Source organism: Colius striatus, chromosome Z (assembly GCF_028858725.1).
Source record: "Colius striatus isolate bColStr4 chromosome Z, bColStr4.1.hap1, whole genome shotgun sequence".
Lineage (NCBI taxonomy): Eukaryota > Metazoa > Chordata > Aves > Coliiformes > Coliidae > Colius > Colius striatus.
This window is the reverse complement of record NC_084790.1, coordinates 47,535,331-47,557,249: the sequence shown is the minus strand read 5'-3', so window position 1 is coordinate 47,557,249 and position 21,919 is coordinate 47,535,331. Positions and strand designations below refer to the sequence as shown.

Sequence of the window (21,919 nt, the reverse complement as noted above, 5' to 3'; positions counted from 1 at the left end):
TTTAGTACAAAATAAAATCATGACAGAAGTAGAACAGGAAAAAAGGGCAGGCCTTAAGGAGCCAGAGAGACAGAATTTTAGCACTCAGCCAATCTTTTGCAACAATCTGCATTCATGAGTGCCCATGACAGTTCCATTATGTAGCAACTTTGTCATCAGTTTTGTTCATTCAGGAAAGAAACAATGGCAATTAGGGGGAACATGAATTCACCAAGGGTAGAGCCTGTTTGACCAAGCTGATAGCCTTCTATAAGTGCATAACTGGCTGGCTAGATGAGGGCAGAGAAGTCCGTGTCATCTAGAATCATAGAATGGTAGGGGTTGGAAGGGACCTTTAGAGATCATCTAGTCCAACCCCCCTGCAGAAGCAGGTTCACCTAGATCAGGTCGCATAGGAACATGTCCAGGCGGGTCTTGAAGATCTCCAAGGAAGGAGACTCCACAACCCCTCTGGGCAGCCTGTGCCACTGCTCCCTCACCCTCACACTGAAATAGCTTTTTCTTCTACTGAAGTGGAACTTTTTGTTCTCCAGCTTCATGCCATTACCCCTTGTCCTGTTGCTAGCTACTATAGTAAAAAGGGATGTCCCAACCTCCTGACACCTACCATTCAGATATTTGTAATGTTAATAAGATCTCCCCTCGGTCCGCTCTTCTCCAGACTAAACAGCCTCAGTTCCCCCAGCCTTTCCTCATAAGGAAGATGTTCCAGTCCCCTGATCGTCTTGGTGGCCCTGCGCTGGACTCTCTCCAGAAGTTCTCTCTCCTTCCTGAGCCCAGAACTGGACACAGGACTCCAGATGAGGCCTCACCAGGGCAGAGTAGAGGGGGAGAAGAACCTCCCTTGACCTGCTGGCCACACTCTTCTTGATTAATCACAGGATGCCATTGGCCTTCTTGGCCATGAGAGCACATTGCTGGCTCATATTTAGCTTATTATCAATTAGGACTCCCAGGTCTCTCTCTGCAAAGCTGCTCTTCAGCAGTTCGACCCCCATCCTATACTGACATCAAAAGCCTTGACTTCAGCAAGGCTTTTGACACTGTCTCCCATAACATCCTCATCAGAAAGCTCAGGCAGTGTGGCTTGGATGAATGGACAGTGAGGTGGATGGAGAGCTGGCTGAATGACAGAGCCCAGAGGGTGGTGATCAATGGCACAGAGTCAAGTTGGAGGCCTGTGGCCAGTGGAGTTCCACAGGGATGGGTTCTAGGGCCAGTCTTGTTCAACATTTTCATCAACAACCTGGATGAGGGGACAGAGTGTACCCTCAGCAAGTTCCCTGATGACACCAAACTGGGAGGACTGGCTGATTCCCCAGAAGGCTGTGCTGCCATTGAGCAGGATCTCAACCGGCTTGAGAGCTGGGCAGAGAGGAACCTGATGAGGTTCAACAAGGACAAGTGCAGAGTCCTGCATCTGGGAAGGAACAACCCCATGAACAGTACCGGCTGGGGGTTGAACTGCTGGAGAGCAGCTCTGCAGAGAGAGACCTGGGAGTGCTGGTTGATAATAAACTATGAGCCAGCAATGTGCCCTCGCGGCCAAGAAGGCCAATGGCCACCAAAATGATCAGGGGACTGGAATATCTTTCTTATGAGGAAGGCGACCTGATCTAGGTGACCTGCTTCTGCAGGGGGATTGGACTAGATGATCTCTAAAGGTCCCTTCCAACCCCTACCATTCTATGGTTCTATGAAAGGCTGACGGCACTGCTGAGGGCACTGAATCTGTTTAGTCTGGAGAAGACTGAGGGGTGATCTCATTAATATTTACAAGTAAATAAAGGGTGACTGTCAGGAGGTTGGGGCATTCCTTTTTTCATTGTACCTAGCAACAGGACGAGGGGTAATGGGATGAATCTAGAATACAAAAAGTTACATTTAAACACAAGTGGGAACTACTTCACCGTAAGGGTGACAGAGCAGCGGGACAGGCTGCCCACAGAGGGTGTGGAGTCTCCTTTTTTGGAGATCTTCAAAACCTGCCTGGACACGTTCCTGTGTGACCTGATCTAGGTGAACCTGCTTTGGCAGGGGGATTGGACTGGATGATCTCTAATGGTCCCTTACAACTCCTACTGTTCCATGATTCTATGATTCTTTTATCAGTCTCTTCCAGGCAAGACTCCACTTTTTTTTTTTTCCTCCAAACTTGGATTGTTTATTACTCAACTTATAGCCACTGAAATTCTTTTTAAACACTGAGACATACTTCACAGACAGTTCCATTTTAGGCATGCTTCTGATTCATGAAAACACTTTTGATTTCGCATCAAGAATCTTTTTCCCTTTTCCAGATAGAAACTAGCTGTTAAATGATTATGCTTGTCAGAGACAACTAGTCTTAGCAGACTGTAACAGATCTGGGGGGCTAACAAGAATACTTCAAGCCCATTTCCTCTGCCCTGCACTCTTTCAAACCCACTCACCAGATGGAAAATCAGGAGTGGAGCGGTAGCTTGGGGTAGGTGATCTAGGAGACAAGCTGTGGGTTGGAGAACCAGGCAAGCTCTCCCCTGATGAAAGTGAACGGTTCAGGCAGGAGAAACTTCTGCTTGTGTGAAGAAGAGGAGAAGGTTGCTTGGCCAGCTTTTTAAATAGACATCTTCTCCTATTGTGGGAAGAGCACAGCATTAATCAGAGGTTAAAATGCACAGAAGGTATTGCTACCACAGGCAAAACTCTTGCAAGTTGACATTATTTCCCCCTCCCATTACTCACAGAAAAGCAAATATTAAATCTATGCTTACATGAAAGTAAACCACACTGAAGAGCATGAGGTTTAGAAAATATCCTGATTTGCATATAAGTGGGATGGATGTTGTAAATAAATCTATTTGTACGAAAATTCAGCCCCTGTATTTCAGAGAAACAGTTAGCTCCTTATAAATCTTCATTTGCTTAATTGAAGCATCTACCAAAAACAAATGACTATCTTATAAAGTACTAGCAATGTATTTACAGAATACATGTAAACTTACCAAAGCAAAAACATCCACAAACTTAGCACTAGAAATTAAACAAGTAAGAAAAGATAAAGCAAATTGTGATGCACCTCAGCTATTCACTTTCCTTCCCATACCTCTGTGTGTGTCATGCAAAATTTTTAGGGCTTATTTCAACAGACCTAGCTTAGATAAAACAGGATTAGACCTAAGACTTAAGTAGAAGAAGGTAAAAAATGTTGAAAATAAGACAGAGAATGGTATTAACTTCCCACTTTAGATTGTTATGTATACACATACAAAGAAATATATTAATGTTGAAACTAAAGCAATCCTCACCTCTCCAAACTCTCTTTCTTCTTTGTTTTTTTACTGCGCCTGACCATTCGGCTCCTGTAGCTGTTTTGCCTGGCAGGTCCTGTCTTGATGGAAGTGTTTTCAAAAGGGGTTGTCGTTACTGAGACTTTGTTACCACTCTGCCAAAACGGAAGAGGAACCTGTAGACATGGGTAATTCCTAGACGACTTTGCCTTCAATTGAAGCCACACCACAAATGCAAATGCAATGAGACAGAACTCCAGCACGAGAGGATGAGCTGGCAATGTTAGGAGCAATGTTACGCAGGCTTTGTCAGTCTAATTTATATGAGAGAAACAATAACTGGAGAGTTCTTAAATTCTACCAAATTTCCTGACTTTCTCCACTCCAGCTCTGGGACAAGGAGAAATTTTAATAATTGTAGCTAGACAGATGTCCAAAGGTTGATCAAGATTGCCATTTTCAGGATGAAAGCTTCTACAGGATCATTCCTAACACTGTGTGTGACAGCCACAACTAATAGCCGTCAGTGTGCAGTGGTCCATTCACTGGCCTCACGGAGTCTCATGATACTGACTGTTACAATGACGGTTGTAATAGAGGAGAAAACTTAATCTTCATTACCAATTCTTTTATCTTGTTTAAACGAGATAAAAGTTAAGCCTTTTAGGAATATCTGCATGAACAGATGACTTGAAAACATACAAAAAAATCTACAGTATGTTTTAAAAATCCATACTTCCTGCCCAGCATCACATCCCACTGCACTGAACTTCTTTTCAAAGGAATTCTGATACGCAAAATTAATTTATGATACAGCATATATGGATATATAACTATCTCTCATTTTGAGTTTGCTATTCCAAGTAGTGTGCAGGGTTGTCATGTTTATAATCTTGTGTGTTAAATACAGAAAAAAACTGGACACCTGTCTAAAATTAAGAATTTTCTTACACATTTCTTGCAGGATTGTAAAACTTGGAAGTTCCTCCTGATTTCAGAGAAGGAAAATAAACTAAGGAAAATCATATTTTGTATCTTTCCTTGGGTCTTTTTACTTTCCCCATTATTCCATTGCTTTCCAATCTCCTTTTATAATTGACTACTCCCTTTGATAGGCAAAGCTCTGCATGTAACCCTGCAAATTATTAATATAGAAAGTAAGCATAGAGCTGTGTAAAATAATCCTTACTTTTGTTAGTCTGTGCTGAAATCTGCATCATAACAAGCTAAGTTGAAAAGCTAACATATTACCATTCATTTTAAGACATTTGAAGTCTTGTTTGTTTTTAGGGAAAAACTACAGCTTTGTGATAGGGGAGAATATGGAAAATTCTATGGAAGAAAAATCTGATACATTATTCATCAAAGTCCAACTGCACAATCAGAACTTCATTAAGAAGAGAAGCTCTGTGGGATATGTCTGTTATCTATATCTGTATCTATATCTATATGTCTATATTTATACACCTATATCTAGATATCTATATGAGAGAGAAAAACCTTTTGGGCCTTAAAATTAGGCCAGATTATGTATGGCAGTCAAGAAAATATTTCACATTATTTGTTTCTGCTTTTCCTCATTGATTTAACTTTAAGAGTAGAAAACGAGAAGTAGCATTAGCATCAAATGATTGAATTACATGATGAAGATGGAGGAATTCAAAGTGCTTGAAAATGCCAAATCTGAGAGGCAGGCACATCAGTGCCTCGATGTATTTCAGCAGCAGTGGCTGTTCACTGCAAAGAAACTAAGATCGTAGCAGGATATATGAAACCACTGACCTTACTCCAGACCTGTGCAGTAGTAGCTTAGTTTGTACGTAGTTTCTAACAACCACGAAATCTGGCAACTGATCTCTGAGGTGAACAAATGTAACCCCTCCATGCCTGGTGACAACAGCAAGCACTTTTATAACCCAGTTTTCCAAGAGTTACCTTTAACAACAACTCAATGACTTCTGTATGAACAAGACCATGCACTGGCTCTCCGTTGATATGAGTAATCAAGTCTCCAGCTTTCAAACCCGCTTGGTAAGCTGCACCTCCTTCTTCCACATTCTGGAAATGACAGACAAAGAGGATACACACAAAATAAACTCCAGTTCAGCTTGCTTTCTCTCATGAGTAGGCTTTCATTAATCAATTTTTTCTATAAAACTATCTGACAATGAAGAAAACTTACATGTATTAGGTTATATGAAGAAGAGAAGTCCTTTCACCATCGTCTACTTACAAGTTTGTATTTACAGAATCTAGAATGGCTTCAAAGCTCACTGATTACTGCCACTGGTATCAAGCAAGCTTTGTACAGCAAAGCAGGTCCCCACATGAAAATTTCAGAAAGTAACAAAGATTTTCAGCATCCAACACTAAGATATACTAACATAATTAAGGCAGTGGTCACATGCAGTAGCCTAGTCATGACACAAATTAACTTCACATGTGTAAAGATGTTTCATTTTGTTCTAACTCATCAGCTTGCCATAGGAGGGTGCAGTGCAGCAAAAAGGTGACAAGAGACCAAAACAAACTGAACTGGAAATTATTTTGAAGGTGGTTTAAGTAATTTATTATATTTTAAAATAAGCTTTTGAAGAACATTAGGTCATGCAGCCACTAGAGAAGCTTCCAGTTCTCATAAGTTAAAAAAACTCCCAAGCAACAAACCTACAGTATTTTGAAAAAAAGTCAAGGTTTCATTTTTACTGCAATGTACTGTTTTAATTTCCATCCCTTCACTGATGTGATACTACATCAGTGGCAAGAAATCCTATTTTTTAAATTTATTCCATGACCAAATGTACCTTGTTCTCCACAGTCAATGCTCTTAATAGGTCTCAGACATGAGACAACATGAATGAAAAATTACTAATACACCAGCACATCAGTGGCATTACTACTTCAAAACCTACCATACATATTTAAAACAAAACTTCAAAGATTTTGTTATATTTGTAATTGATTTTTCAAAATAATTTTAAGGTAGTTAAAAATTTTTTGTTTATACACACAAACACAATATTTATGTATGATATGTAAAATATATAATTTGGTAGCAACTTCAATTGTCAAATAAATATTAATACATATACATAAATTTTTCACAGTTAAGGTGATAGATAACCAACAAAACATGAGAACTGCTGTATTTTCCTTTAGTCTGTCTCCCACTACATTCAAATCAGTGGTGAACAGAGGATGAAAAATACATGATTTTTGCAAGACAGTCTTTCTCCTGTGCCACAGAATCCTCAAAGGTATTCACAATTCCAAATAATTTGCACATTTCTACAACAAAAGGAAGTCAATGCGTCTGTGCACAGTAAAATATTGTTAACTTTCATGATCCCTTAATTGACTCAGTTTAACAAACTCCATGAACATTTCAGCAACTTCTGTTTACAGTCTCCTGGTTTTGCAGATCTTGCCCCTCAATTATAGAGTGGTTGCACCTTCACTTTTCTGTCAACAGTACTGTGAACAACTGCCAAACTTGCTGAAAGTAAGTGATGAGGACAACATCATACAAAGGTACCACTTCTGTCAAAGGTGGCTTGTATCATCCCTACAGCCAGCACTCGTCTTGTGCAGAGGCATCAAACTCCTTCTAAGAAAATTGACACATCATCCCAATTTACAAAGTAATTGTCAACAAAAAGGTAACCATAGGTACAAAAATCAAAAGCAAGTGCATTATTACAGTTTTCTGTGGCTGTATGTAAGCAAAAAATATATTAACTTACCCAGACAATATGGTGCACAGTGTAGATATCACTGTCACCCACATACACCCTGATTGCTCGGATGGTGAAGCCAAATTTTTTTCCAGAACTGTGAATTACTATTGGCTGATGAGGACTTGCAGCAGCAATGGATGAATCACGGCTGGGAGATGAATCTCGGGAGGATGAAGGATCAGATGATAACGAGTGAGGAGACATTGGACTTCCCAAAGGAGAAACACCAAATACATCTGGAAGGAAAAAAATCTTCCTATCAGAATATATTCAGAGCACACAGAGAACAGGGTATTTTCTTAGCTTTATCACATCTTTGTGTCAAAACAGACCCTTGTCTTTGCATAAACACTCTCATTGTCACAATCAGTGTGTATCCTAGAAAATGAAAAGTTTTATGCACAACTATGTCTTAGAACTAAATTTCTTTTCCTATAGTATAAACTGTATTTTTTAATGCAAAGGTTAACTTTTTAGAAGTAGATTGCTTTTTCCTGTTTGGTGGGAAACATACCCATTGCTAACTCTTGAAAGAACAATTCCCAGCTTCTTCCTAATAAATACTCAAGAAAAGAAGATCAGACTTTGGTAGAGATGGTATGGTGGGTACATACAAAACCATCCCCCTATATCATTCAATACTGCTGAACAAATTGCTAGATGTTCAGTTTTGGCTATCTAGCTGGTACATATGACAGTAACTCAACACCTGTATCAACTCTCTATGTACAACTCTCTTTGTACTACCTCATGTAAAACCACTAGAACTTCTTGCAACAGCAGTATCAATTATAGCTTCAACTTATTTCATTATTTTGAAAGCACTATGTGCTCATGCTTGCGCAAATGTAAACACAATTGCAGAAGCATAAAACACCCTTTAGCAACTGTAACAGGGTGACAGCTCTGCAAAAGAATGCAGCCCATAAAGATTCCAGGGTTGGTGTCTCTGTAAAGCCCTGTCAAACAGGCAGAGATCCTCTGACAGCAGAGGTGTTGCTCCCTGGATGCAAGTCAGCAGAGGCTCCTAGAGATCAGTATCACTGTGTTAATGCTGAAATCTCTAAGAACAGTCAAGCCCTGAGGAGGCTATCACTCTCTGTTCCTAAAACATGCCCAGATCTCCCCTCTCTGATTTCTGCTGCATGTGGGATATCCTGGGACTGAGCTACATGATTCAGGTCAGGAACACTGGCCATCTGTTGCTGAAGTTAATTTTATGCATAAATGTGCATAAGGTAGGCTTTTTGAACAGTATTAGGTACAGTTAACATAGAAGACTCTGCATTAGATAAATATCACAACAACTTTTTACATGTAGGCAAAGCTAGGTTTGTATTTTATAGGATGCTGATATTAAACTGAAATGCAGTTATTAAACTAAGCACAGTAACTCAGCCTATATCAACTGTGAACTTGGCATTCTAGTAGTTCTTTCATAGTTGTCAGGTAAGAATCACTAACTGATGGCTAACTCTGGAGTGTTACTCAGCTATGTAATTACCTCTGTGTGTATCATGCTCCTGTGATAGCTAATCTCAGTAATTAGCATAAACTACAGGCCCTCTACAAGCAGGATAAACAAGCATAGTGCTAGCCGTTACCGGGGTATACAAAAAAATGCACTTAAAGTAACATTTGGGAGAGAAATACTATTTTGAATACGGTGTCTACACAAGGAGTAAGCTCAGAGTGTCTGCAAGCCACTTGCAGTTTTCACTGTTAACATAGCCCTGAACAGGCTGAGTTATCTTTCTCATTGTAAAATAAAATCACCTTCCAATGTCTCATACATTTTGTAAGAATGATCACTCTCGTTCAGACAGTAACACAGAAATGTTAAGTATTCTTTTCAATGTCATCTAGATAGCCTTAATTCGAGCAGGGGCAGAACACTTTTCAACTGGGACTCAACCTCTTCCTCTTGACTTCTCTTGTGAAAAAATTCCTCATGGCTAGATGCTGGAATTACAGGTACTGCACAGGAAGACTACACTGTTCTTCAAACTGTTTGGTGAAGCAATAACAGGGATCAGACAGATCCTTCAACTCTCCAAGGTCTCCAAGACACATGCACAACAGCATTGTGCTTGCTCACCATGGTATTAAGAAGAAAATAAGCACATGCGCTTTACAACCCAAAGACAGGTAAAGTCTAAGTAAGAACAGAGCCAGAAGCAACTCTACAATGCTCCACTGGCCAGAGGACTCAGCAACCTGCTGAAGTTACTGTCAAAGCCACCTTTGAATATATGGAGCAAAAGTAGCATAAGGACAGTGCACAAAATTGAAATGTAAACCCACTTTTGGAAAAGAACCCTCAAGGTTTAGGTTATTTGGACATGAATTCTGAACCATTAAAAAGCAAGACACCAATACTTCATCTGGAAACAACACTACTGTTATACTTCCACCTACTTACAGCACTATGTCTAGCTTCAAATTTGGAGCACTACATGGAAGTCATCACAGTACAAACAGGAGCCTACAAGCTCTTGCTGTGCTTACACAGTCAAACACAAAGTAGTCACCACTAAGCTACATTTTTGCCTGTCAGTGAAGGTCCCTCAGTTGCCGACATGACCACTATAACTGTTTGATGAGATTACGTTCATCTGCATTACTAGATGAGACAACATACTAAATCCATCCTTGACTGTCCAAAATCTTGCATTTACATTATAAGCTATCAAGTATGCATAAAACATTACATTTCAAACAAAAAGGTTTATCTGTACCTCCTGGGATCATGAGGGACAAAGCACTTGCAGAAAGAGACTTCGTGACTTTTCCAGAGATCTTCTTCTCTGTGCTTTCTAATCGCTGACGAGCCATGTGAGATGTAGCTTCACTGGGGGGCTTTGAGAAGTTATCGGTACTGTCCACATTCTCACTTCTTCCATTCATCTGATCTAAGTGCTCAGAAAAACTGCTAACTGTACAAAGAAGAAGAGATAAACACACTGAGGGAAAACTGAGAGCTAGGGAGGGGAAATGGTAAAATTATGAGATAGAAACGTTTCTTCCTGTTAATAAGTTCATAAAACAACATTGTAAAAATCTGGGTAACTCTTCCAGAATGATTAAACGTTAACAGACTTAACTGAAGCCACATATTTTTGTAGTCATTGACTGAAGTGAAGACAAACTGAAGCAAGACTGGTACCTCAATATGCAGCATTCACCTTAAAAAACTTAAACATATATTTACTTTAAGAGGAGTTCACACGAAAAATAAACATAAGGTTCCAATCCCACATTAATGTAAAAAAACCATCACTGACATCCTAAGAATAATTTTATTTTTAATTACTATCTTTTACTCCTTGGGTGGTTATCTACTAGACTGGAGAAAGATACCTGGCACCACTAACTCAGTACTATAATCACCTTGGTAGCAGTCTGTAAAAGGTAATAAACTTCAACAATATGAAGCGCAGAAAGTTCAACAAGGTTGCAATTCATAAAGGCCTTGTATCACATGATATATGAATTTGAAGATATCACAGGGAAATTGCATGACCTTATGAATCAAGCGCCAGAGGCTGATCCCTTGTTTCAAGATTTCCCAATAACTCCTGGTATTCCTTTAAGGTCACTGAGTATCTTGTTGCTAATGGACCACAAACAAATTAAACTACTCTTAAGTGTAATTGGTAAGTAACAGAAGAGGATCAGACTTTATCACTGTAACTGCTGTGCTAATGCTGACACCATCGTGGGTTAGGGAAGAGTGAGTAAGACTTGGGACACAGCAGTCACAGTTTTAGACAAGGGCAGGAGATGGAAATGGTTGCACAGCTGGATGAGCCTGAGATTTGTTTCCCAGAAATGGAGGGGAGGAAGGGGGAGGAAAATGCAGACTACATGGGAAATCAGAAAACCTGGTGAGGTACAAAGGAAAAATAAGCTCAAGATAAAAACATGTAGAGAGAAGATAACTGGAGTCTATATATGGATACTGACATAGGCCTAGATCTGTGTTAAGCAAGTATCATGTGTCCCAACAGTCCAAACAGAGAGTTTCCAACAAAACTCTCCCCTGAAAGTAAAAAAACAGAAAGATCCTAAGGTGCTGCATCCTACTGAAATGCAAGCAAATGGTTGAGCTGGGAGAGCAATGTATAAAGTAAAGAAATTATTTCAATTGGAATTGTTTACAACACTCCCTCCTAGTGACAAGTCAAAGGTAATCCTGCCAACTCTGAAAGGTGTACACCATTAAGATGTCTTCAATAAAAAACACGTAACAATGCAGCAGAGCATGTTAGAAAAGAGCAATATAGATCAGTTGGAGTGACTCCAGGATGATCAATCAAAAGATCACCAACTTCACCTAAAGAAGGTACAAAAATAATGCTTTACGTGCTCAATGGATCTAAGACTCCTTCCTTGCCACAGACAGATCCTGTAGGTCAAGTCACTACTTTATCACTTGCCTAGCAGTGCTTCAGAGTCAGGAGAGGTAAACGCTGAAATACTAAATGCTGGCATTTCCAAAAATGTCAAAGCTTTCATACACATATATTAAAGAGATTTCATTAGCTTGAGTCTGAGTGAAAACCAACAGGAGTGCCCTTGGGATGGCTATAGGATGGCTATTTTTGAACAGTTTTGAAATACAGGACTTTTATGAATCCTACTGCTAAATAAAGAAGGTCCAAAATTGTATCTAAAGTCATCAGTTAAGAGACCCACTCTGAATTACCTGATAGTGTGGAGCTGCTGATCGTACTTGCTGGGGTGGTTACTTCAGGTTCGTCTTGCGCTACTTCCTCGCTTACCAACACAGGTTTTTCCCGTTCCTCCCGGGGTCCCACTAAGCTGGTAGAATCATCCTGCTCTACTTCAGCTGATATGGCCAACTTCGGAAGCAAACCAGAACTGTGTTGCTGTCTGCCATTCTCAGTGTCAGTGGAGATGGATGTAGATATCTGTTGTCTGCATTAAAAAGAAGAAAACTCTCATGCAGTAATTGAGAAGGTCTGCTACCTGGCAAGCAGAACATGGACCACTTCAAGCACCTTTCTACTTACATTTCAGAATATTCTGAACTCCAGCTTAGAGATTCCACAGGTAATGTTACACTTTTCGGTTTGTCACCTGAATCTTCCTTTTCTTCACCTTGCATTTGAGTCACTCGATCTATGCTACTGAAAACCTATTACAGACAAAAAAAACCAAAACATCCAATCAATCACTCACATATTTGATACAAAAAGATATGTAGGAAAGCACTTTTCAGGTTGTACTCTACATATTTTAAATGCTTATATAGTTTTTCAGAGGCAAACTTCAAATTTCTTGAGCCTGTTTAAAATTTCCAAGATTTCTTTCCCAAGTGTTCTTAAAATGCTTTCCTATTTCGCTTTCTTGGTTCCTCATGTGCAGGGTCACAAATTACTTTGTAATGAGAAGGGACGCCATCAGCTTTTTTCCCTGCTTCAGTAATGAAATCAACAGTCTTATGGCCTCTAGGTCACAAGATTTACTGCACATCTTGGATTAATTCACAATCATAAAGCAAATACAGATAAAAAGGCCTTAACCCAAAGACACCGATTCAGTATCTACCAGTCAAGTCTGGAAAGCAGAAAAATTCATCTGAGTTGACTTCAAATTTAAGAATAAATTACTCAGTTGAAGAATTTAACTGAGCAATTTGCAACAAAAACCCTTGGAGCACTGGAAATCTGTTGTTTGCTTAGCTGAAAAAATAAGAAACACACAGAAATTGTCGGCTGTATATTCCACAGCCTGAGAGGAACAGCTAGAGATGCAAAGACATAACCACATTAACAAATCAAACTATTGCTGTTGCTACAGCACTTTCAAAGGGACAGAAGTTCATAGAATCACAGAATAAGGTTGGAAAGGATCTCTGCAGGTCACGTTGTCCAACTGCTCTGCACAAGCTGTGTCATCTACAGCCGGTTGCTCAGGACCATGTATACATAGCTTTTGAAGACCTTCAAGGATGGAGGCTCCACAACCTATCTGTACAATTTGTGCCACTGTTCGATAATCCTCTAATTAAAAAAGTGATTCCTTATCTTCAGATAGAACTTCCTGTGCCCATTGTCTCTCATCCAAGTTATCTCCAAAGTGGCTGTGTCATTTACTAGTATATGAATTTGAAACATACAACCAAGTCAAAATAAGGAGTTTACATAGAACATCATGATTCCTGTCTCTGTTGTTCTATGCTATCACAGATACATGTGTGGTACTGCAGAGTCAGTATAAAATCCACCAAAACCTAAAGCATAACCCAGGACAAATAAATACAGATACTTTCCAAATACCTTTAAATAGCTCCTGAAGTAGATTAAAGAAGACTTTTAACTAGAAAACTTCTGAAAATCCCTGATAGATGCTTTAAGACTAAAAGTATGCTAACTAGGCATCCTACTTCCATTATTTCCTGACAATTCACCCTCTATGGTATTTCCTGAGCACTTCTGCTCTACTTCTACTGGCATACCATGTCCAGCAATACTTAGCTCTCATCTCAACAACTAAAGTATACTATCCATTAGACAGTGTGCTTTATCTTAAACTTACATTATTCAAATCACCCCCCAAATCCACATCTCTCCTTGGCCGAATTACATGCTAACCATTTCTTTGCTTTCCTCCCTCAGTCTAATACTAGAGACTAGTCCTGTAATTCCATCACCTGCAAGATAGTCAGGATGCAGCTGGAGCAACATGCAAACAATATACAAGGAAAACAACACCAGGAAACACACATCAGCATTTAACAGAAGAGTTTCCCTAAAATTTCTCTTATGCTATCATGAATTTTCTACGGAAAATGCAACCTATACCATTTTCTGTTATCTTCTTAGGATTCAAGAAACAGCTTTTCTATAGAATCTTCCCATCTTTTATTTAAAACTATTAATTCCAGTTTTGCTTAATTTCAGTTAACATTTCCAGAAGAAACATTCTATACATTTCTTCCATAGCTACTTCCAAACTCTGTAAGAAAGTAGCAAAATGTTTATGTACACAATACAATATATACTAACACTGCATCAGTTTTTACTTACTTTTGAAAATCTGTGTGAACATGACGAAAATTGTCTTATCTCCAAACTAAAGTCTTCATCATTGGTATCATCTTCTTCCTCAGTTTCCATATGGTGGTACTTCTCAGAACGAGCTACAGATAAGGGAAAGAAAAGACTTGAATTTATCATGAAGTACAGGTACTAACTGTTAATATTGAAGGCATAATTTTATTAAGATTATTTCTGCTGAAATGTCAAACTGCCCACAAAATTGCAAGCTGCCAGTGGTTCTGATAAAGGAGATGTGCAGAGCAGTAAGCAAAAGTCAAAGGCAGTGATTATTTAAACAAGGCATTTGTAACATTTTTTAATACCATCAAACACCTACTGTCAAAATAGCTTGTGTCATCTTCAGACTCCAATTGTGGAATAAATTCTGCTTTCTGCCTCAGCAGACTGTTCCAGTCAAGGCTCCTGAAGAACTGATGTTGCTTTACTTCATAAGCACCACCTGAGGGAGCCAGAGAAAAACACAAAGCAAATTAATTACCAAATCAGTTCACCTAAACCCCTGGCCAAAAAATGCAAATTATGATCAAATGGCACAGTCATCACTGTAAGCAGGAACATCTAACTACCCACTTCCACTAGAATGTCCTCAAACTATTAGAGCACCTCCTTGTCCCTGTTTTGCTGTTATTATTTCTTTAACAGTTGCGGCTTTGCTTTATCATCTTGCTCCTTTCAACATTTTTCTGGATATACTAATTATTATCTGTCAGCTACACATTAGTCAGAGGCATCAGATGTACCAGTAGTAGTCACAAAAATATAAAGATCTGCACTAGATGAGTAAGTACAAGTTAGAAATTAATAGAGAATGATTCGTATTAGTTGCTCAGTGTACAAATACCACTGCCAACCAGGACCTCCTTTTGGTCTTTTAAGGCAGTAATACACAATTCTATAAGAGATATCTTACTTGTCTTCTTACTGATTACTGCTTACCACTTATATTGCGTGTTAAACAATTACACTAATTTCCAGCTAAGGAATAGCTATGAAAACATAATGAAATACTAAAATTTTTGTCCTGGGGAGGTGGGCGATGATCAGTTCTAAAAACTGAACAAGTAACCTACAACACATCAAGAGTTACTGCCAACTTGAACATATTTGGTTTACACGGTACATCCAACTCCAAGTCACTAGTCAAGGAATGAACATTTCTGCGAGCACAGTAATGGGGTAGTACATCAGAATGGTATAATTCTTGATTGGTAGCAGACACTTTCAAGCCAAAGTTGTCTTTGCTGTTATTTTCCTTCCTCAAAACAAGTATAGTAGCTATCTCCCTTCAGCTTGACTATGTTACTCAGGTCTCCTGAGCAAATACTCAAATTATAATTTCATGGAGTGTTATGCAGCTAGCAAACATGTATTAGATAGATGGGGCTGTCATTTGAAATGCATGGTGGAGCCTGGGACAAACTGTGCTATCTTCCCGTGCTTCTGTGGGACCTGTCACACATTGCAGCACCCTATGAGTTGCTCCTGATCCTTAAACAAAAAAAAAAAAACCAACCAAATCAAAACTTTATTGTAGTTTTTAAACACTCCACTGTACTTAAAAGGCTGCCTGATTGTCTTCTTCAGACTGCCAGCTCTTGAGAGACCAAAAACAGTAGAAAGAAACCAGTCCATAAATGAGCTGCACAGATGCTCTATGTGGTGGCACTGACCATTACATTAGTTAAGCCAATCTCATTCGAGCCAACTCACTTTCTCAGCCAGCTGCAGTGAGAGAGGCAGAATTTGCCATCTACTTTTCATTCAGCCTCTCTCAGAGTGACAGTTTTGAGTTTACACTGTCTTTACCAGGAAAAAAACCTCCTGGCAATGTAACAGTGCCTAAAAGGAATACACTTAAATGGGAATGGAACTAGTTGTGGCTTTGTTCTGCCCTTGCCCTTGTCAGCAGTGCCTTTTGCAGCAGATGAAGCATATGGAAAAGCTGACTGGTACATGACACCTCCCTCACTTTTAACTGGTTTATGAAGCAAGGGTGAATCACAAACTTTGTTGGATGTCACTTACTCCAGACCATCGGCTACAGTGAAGTCTAAAAGCTGTTCACACAGATCCCAGGTACTTAAAAGGCAAGAGAACACACAGTTTGCTCACTTCAGTCACACCATCACATCCCAGAGGAAGACCTGTTATTTGGGACTGCGTCAATAGTCTGGGTTATATGCACATTCCCCTTGAGTAAGGTCAGTTATGAACAGATTCCTAATGCTCCTTTTTATATTGTCATCAAAAATATGCAGCATAATTTGAACACTGGACTCAGTTTTGCCAGTTTTCAAAGTACTTTTGCACTGACTCAACCTGCCCCTTGGTTTCCTTAGCATACCCAAGGTATTCATATTCATGGTATATGGTGGTCACTGTAAGACTATACATCTGTGCTCAGGCTCTTCCGTGTAGGAGGCCTTTTTGCTGGGTTTACATAGTGGCAGTCAGTGACACAAGTTTCTATACACTAACACTCAAAAGTCACATTTAAAATTTTCACTACTGCCTCTTGCCCGAATTTCCAGATAAATTCTGCTCCATAAACTAACAAATAAACTGTATTGCATAAAAGCACAGTGCTTCCATTCACCTGTGCAGGCTCACTGCTCCTAATAATACATGCTAGGTTCTTCTCTCAAAATGAAATGAGCATGGCACTGAATGATCCACGGTAGAATAAGACAGGAGCTTCTGTTCTCACTGATATCCATTTACTTCCTTAACAGTCACACTTTTGGTTTTGTTATTTTTCGTGCAAGTAGTGCTTGCTGAATGAAAACAACTTTCACAATACAAACTCAGATAGTTATTTCTGAAAAAATAGTGCAAATACTCATCACCCACCCTAAAACCTGGAGCAACTAATTTGCCAGGCTAAGATACTGGTGAAAAAGGAAGTATCACTTGTATATCGATTTCCCTTCTTTACTTCTGTATTTAGTTATTTAATACTGTAGCTAACTGGGTCTTTGAGAAACTTCTATTTTTGTTTACCAAATTAGAGTAAACGTGAATGACCACATATGAACTCAAGAAGACAGGGAGAGTCACCATCTTAAGCTCATATTACTGGTCTGAATTTATAAAATACCCTCTTGCTATAATGGCATGTTGTCATGTTACTTACCCTGACAGGTGTTTCCCAGGCAAAACAAATAGCTGGACAAAAGTTCCTAATGTCAAATATAGAAGCTGTTTCTAGCACACTAACAATTTAAAATAGTGTCTTCCTAACCTGTTCCTAGTCTTTCCAAAGGATTCTGTCTCAGCAGTAGGGTAATCAGATCCTGGGCATCCGGAGGTGGTGCTTCATCTTTTTCAGGCCAATTGATTTCATCTAGCAAAACAGAAAGTTGTTTGTTATTGCTGAAGTCTGATCCCAACATTCAGAACACGCTGTGTGAAAACTCTCATAGTGAGCTGGCAGTAAAGTCAGAGTTCAGGCAAATTTTTCAAGGTACTCTGTTGTACACCAATTACTTCCGATTTTTTTCATCCTATACAGATTCCACAAACATATTATGTTCCTATTTTCCACAGAAGTATCCTTTAACCATGGAGTGTTTAACAATAGAATACAAGAATGCTTGGTGCATGGAAAACTATTGCAAAATAGTGGCACAACTTGTAGGCCATTCCTTCTTCCTGTCCCCCTAAAAACATGGCTTAAATTTTAGTTCTGCTCCATGGAAACTGCTGTTAAGACGGACACAGCTAACTCAACTCAGCAGTCACTGCTCGCATCTGTAATCCTTCTCTAATGCTAGCAGACTCACTGAAGTCATTACCACCATGACTAAAGCGCCAAGGTACTGGAACCTGGAGAGATATAAATGCCAGTAGAGCTTTTTTCCAAGTGTCTCACACTTCAGAGGAAAACCACTTCACTCTACTGACTCTTAAATTATTAACCCTTTTGCACATCATAGCAAGTTGCACTAGAATTGTTCAATCAAGATACTAAACCCTGCAAGTATTCAAGTAAAGATGATTAAAAACTCCAAACTTTCATTTAAGTTAAACTATAGAAAAATTTGCCAGTTTCAATATAAAGACAAACTCTGTAGCAGGTTACATAGAATATTTTGTCTGACTTAGCAGATGCTGCCACCACTAATGTAATGCATTGCCAGTTTGGACAAATCTCTGCAGAAGTTTCAGATAAAACTGGCATCAGAGAAACAGAACTCTAGGAGCTCTGGAAACACAGAAGGCTGCTGAGCATTTTGTTGTCATCGTATGATCTAAACTTTTCCTTCAAAATGACCAACACTGGAGAAATAATCATCAGAAGCTACACACAAGTTTAAGCTTTTTTTTTTCCATACTTGAAGGAAAAGCACTGAAATAAACAGGCACATAATGTAACCTGTTTCTGGAGCACTGTTTTTAAGCTCCATCATTTTAGGCATCTAGCTTTACACTGAGGCCTCCCATGGTTGTACTCACACAACTTGGGGACAGGCAAGGCAACTTACAATGAAGAAGCTAGGTAAAATGAGAGGGCAAGACTTTAAAGTAGACTTTAAAGTAGGAAGGAGATTTCAGAAACAGAAAATAGAATGAAAGCATGGGCTATAGTTTGCCATTTTAAACATAGCTTTTACAGTTGAATAAAAAGAGATCATATATTTTACCACAGGAACTTACACAACAGAAGACTTCTCCTGTAGATACTGACAGTAAGAATTATTTCAGTAAGGATCTTTAACATAGAATAAATTGACATGTCAACATCAAAACAAGAAACTAAGCTGGACTAACAGTCTTGAAGAGTGAGAACTAACAGGTTAGGTTTATAAAGATATATTTCTATAGATATTTTCTCAAAGATAAATTCACACATTCAAATAAAGTTATTTACATAAATATTACCTAGATTGTAACATATGAAGTTTTGTTTGGTTTTTGGTTTGTTTTTTTTTTTAACAAGACCTAAAGTTAATGCTGCATGCAAAATCGTGTCCAAAGTCCAAATTCTGTCATTAATTTTAGATTCTTCCCTCCCCTTCTCCCAGTCAGAGAGCAAGAAGCTAAAAACACATGTGCACATGTCTGGAAATGCAATAAAAATGTGAGTTATGTCCATGTTTGCCTGCCTACAGCTTCCACTGTTTAAATCTGACTTGGAAAAATCAGCATGAATATGCATCACAGCCATGAGGCATCCATGAGAACAAAGCCAGGATTTGCTGCTTGTGTTAATTAAACAGTTGATTCTTGCCACTCAGCCCTCGGTGTATCACATCAGAAAACATGGTTATAAATCCATGAACAGCTAAGAAATTTTATAGAGAGATCATACACTAGAGGCAACTCACAAATTTCATTACAGTTTACAAGTAAGTCTGGCTTTCAACTTTGGAGATGACAGAAAGTGAGACAATGACAGAGTATCTCCTTAAGTTGAAACAGAGATTTGTTGCATTTTCAGACACAAGAAACTAGAGGTGTAGTTAGTTTTGTGTGGAGTGTGGGTTCTTTGGAGGTGCTGCATTTTTTTGTGGCTTTTTTTTTTTTTTTGGACAGCTACTGGACCTTTTACAGAGATCATAAAACTGACTTGGAAATGCTCAGTAACAGAGGTGTCATTCTGTTACACTTTTGGCACAAACAGAGGTTCTCAACATCTATGCATGTGGGAAATCTATGGAAACAGCAGGTAGGATAGTAAACAATTCTGTTTAACTATCATTTAGTTTTGCCACAAGCCACATAACAATACTTAGGGTCAGCTTGCAGGTTAAGATCTAAAAGGCTATTGAATTTTAAGTGGAACAAGAACAGCTGCTAAAGAAATAACACTACACTACAACAATCACCAATGAAATCATTAACAATCTGTGAATTGAATTTGTTCCCTTATCTTTCTCATTATTTATTATTTGGGAGACATTTGTTTTAGGGTTTTATTATATCTTTCTTTATTTCTTCATTGTGCCAGGAGGCATTTTTCCCATTTATGCAAATTTGTTTTAACCAATTCTTCTCTGGTGTAATTTATTTACTAAAGACTGAAATCACTGTGCCATAATGGCACTATTTCTCGACTAATATTGCTTTTCTTTTTCAAACAGTACAGCCTTACCATTGCACTCAATTGCATTTCTGTAAATAGCCAACAATATACAGTGTCACGGAACCACAGAATGGTAGGGGTTGGAAGAGATCTCTAAAGATCATTTAGTCCAATTCCCTTGCTAAAGTAGGTTCACCTAAATCAGGTCACATTCAGCTTTTAATTCAGATTTTTTTTTTCTTACTGCTTTGGCAGCAAACAGTGTATTACATTACCATGACAATAGTGGGTTTTTAAGCCAAAGTAGCTTGAAAATCTATCAGTGAAGTTCTAAGTATCTTTACTATTAACAGAAGTTGAAGTGTTTAACAGCAGAGATCTGATTTTTTTAGATTATGTGATGAACCTTACCACTGATTACTTGTCCAAACAGCTCTTCTGGTGTATCTCCAAAGAATGGAACACATCCAACAAGAAATTCATAAAGGATAATTCCCATAGCCCACCAGTCAACTGGTTTTCCATAGCCCTGTCTCAATATCACTTCAGGAGCTATGTATTCAGGCGTACCACAGACCTAAAAGAAATAAAATAACTATGATGGTAAAAACATGTCTAATTTGGCTGTCTCATCATTTATAATTCTTTACATGTAAGATATTATGGAAACATGTAGAAATGGAATTTGGCAGGGTTTAGTCTCCTCAGTTTTCATAACAGAAGTATTTTCAGAATGACCTAGCTACATCTGCAGACATCACTGTGCAGAAGGCAGACTGTATTTTGTACACAGAGTCCATCATGGCAATGATTTTATTTAACTTAAGCATATCCTTATCTTCACATGGAAGTTATAATGGTTTTATCTTAAGTAACTTTTACAGCAGACAGATTGTGAGCAATGGTAATGAGCACATTTAAGGCAAAATGGGCCATAGCAAGGATTTTAGCATCCTTGGTTGTACAATGCATCATGAGCTCCACAAGTACTCTGCTGAGATTTCTGATTTCCTTATAAAAACAGTTTACCGTTTGTCTCTCTCACACATTCATTTGCAGACAATTAGGTTGTTCATCTTACTAACAGATCCTAATGTAGAGAGAAAGAGGCTTAGAATAATCTGCAGGGCATCAGTAAAAATAACTGATATACACACATTTGGAACATCAATGCAGAAATAACAAGAGTTTATACCACAGTATGGAGTGATATTGTAGCAGAACGTAGCATTTGAACATTTGATATAGAGATGAAACAAGGATGTGTCTTACTTGTTTGTCAAGGAATTCTCTGGCGTCCTTTTCAATGTGGCCCTCATACAGATTGGTGGTCAAACTCATTAGGCCCACCTTTGACAGGCCAAAATCTGTCAGCTTTATATGGCCCATGGATGTTACCAATAAACTGAAAATTAGAATTACATGTAGTTACTGTGACGTAATTCAAAACTACATGCTTATTGTAAAACTTGGAAGAAAATATTGCATTAGCACTGAAGAAATACAAAGACTAAGCTTAAAAAGTAATTTAACTAAGTACAAAACAGGTTACCAATCTGTCAGTCTTACATTTGTTACTATTATTATCAGATGTAAATAGACTTTTTATATGCAATTGCCCAACATCTTAAAGAAAAGCTGTTCAGCTGTTGAGCTGAATGCTAGATGCTTTGAAGAAAAAGAAACAGCATTTGAAAGGCCTAGAAGAGAACAAATATAGCTTTTGAAGTAAGGTGAGCATTTTCTGTCTGTAACAAGCTGGGTTATCCATTTGGAACAAAACTTAATATCTGAAGTTAG

General features: G+C 38.6%; 1 protein-coding gene across 9 annotated transcripts in view; it reads right to left on the bottom strand.

The window, feature by feature from the left end:
• The window catches only part of MAST4 (microtubule associated serine/threonine kinase family member 4), a 303,567-nt gene that overhangs the window by 6,591 nt on the left and 275,057 nt on the right, over nt 1-21,919 (bottom strand). For 7 of the 9 annotated variants that reach the window (XM_062017217.1, XM_062017219.1, XM_062017224.1 and 4 more), the window contains 12 exons: nt 21,392-21,524; nt 20,531-20,696; nt 17,336-17,437; nt 14,411-14,533; nt 14,062-14,174; nt 12,043-12,167; nt 11,715-11,947; nt 9,745-9,942; nt 7,013-7,242; nt 5,205-5,327; nt 3,288-3,445; nt 2,433-2,614 (listed from right to left, as the gene is read on the bottom strand). In XM_062017217.1, the coding sequence (XP_061873201.1) occupies nt 2,433-2,614; nt 3,288-3,445; nt 5,205-5,327; nt 7,013-7,242; nt 9,745-9,942; nt 11,715-11,947; nt 12,043-12,167; nt 14,062-14,174; nt 14,411-14,533; nt 17,336-17,437; nt 20,531-20,696; nt 21,392-21,524 (1,886 nt within the window). The remainder of the gene's footprint in view (nt 1-2,432; nt 2,615-3,287; nt 3,446-5,204; nt 5,328-7,012; nt 7,243-9,744; nt 9,943-11,714; nt 11,948-12,042; nt 12,168-14,061; nt 14,175-14,410; nt 14,534-17,335; nt 17,438-20,530; nt 20,697-21,391; nt 21,525-21,919) is intronic. The other 2 variants (XM_062017218.1, XM_062017225.1) reach the window with 1 other exon arrangement.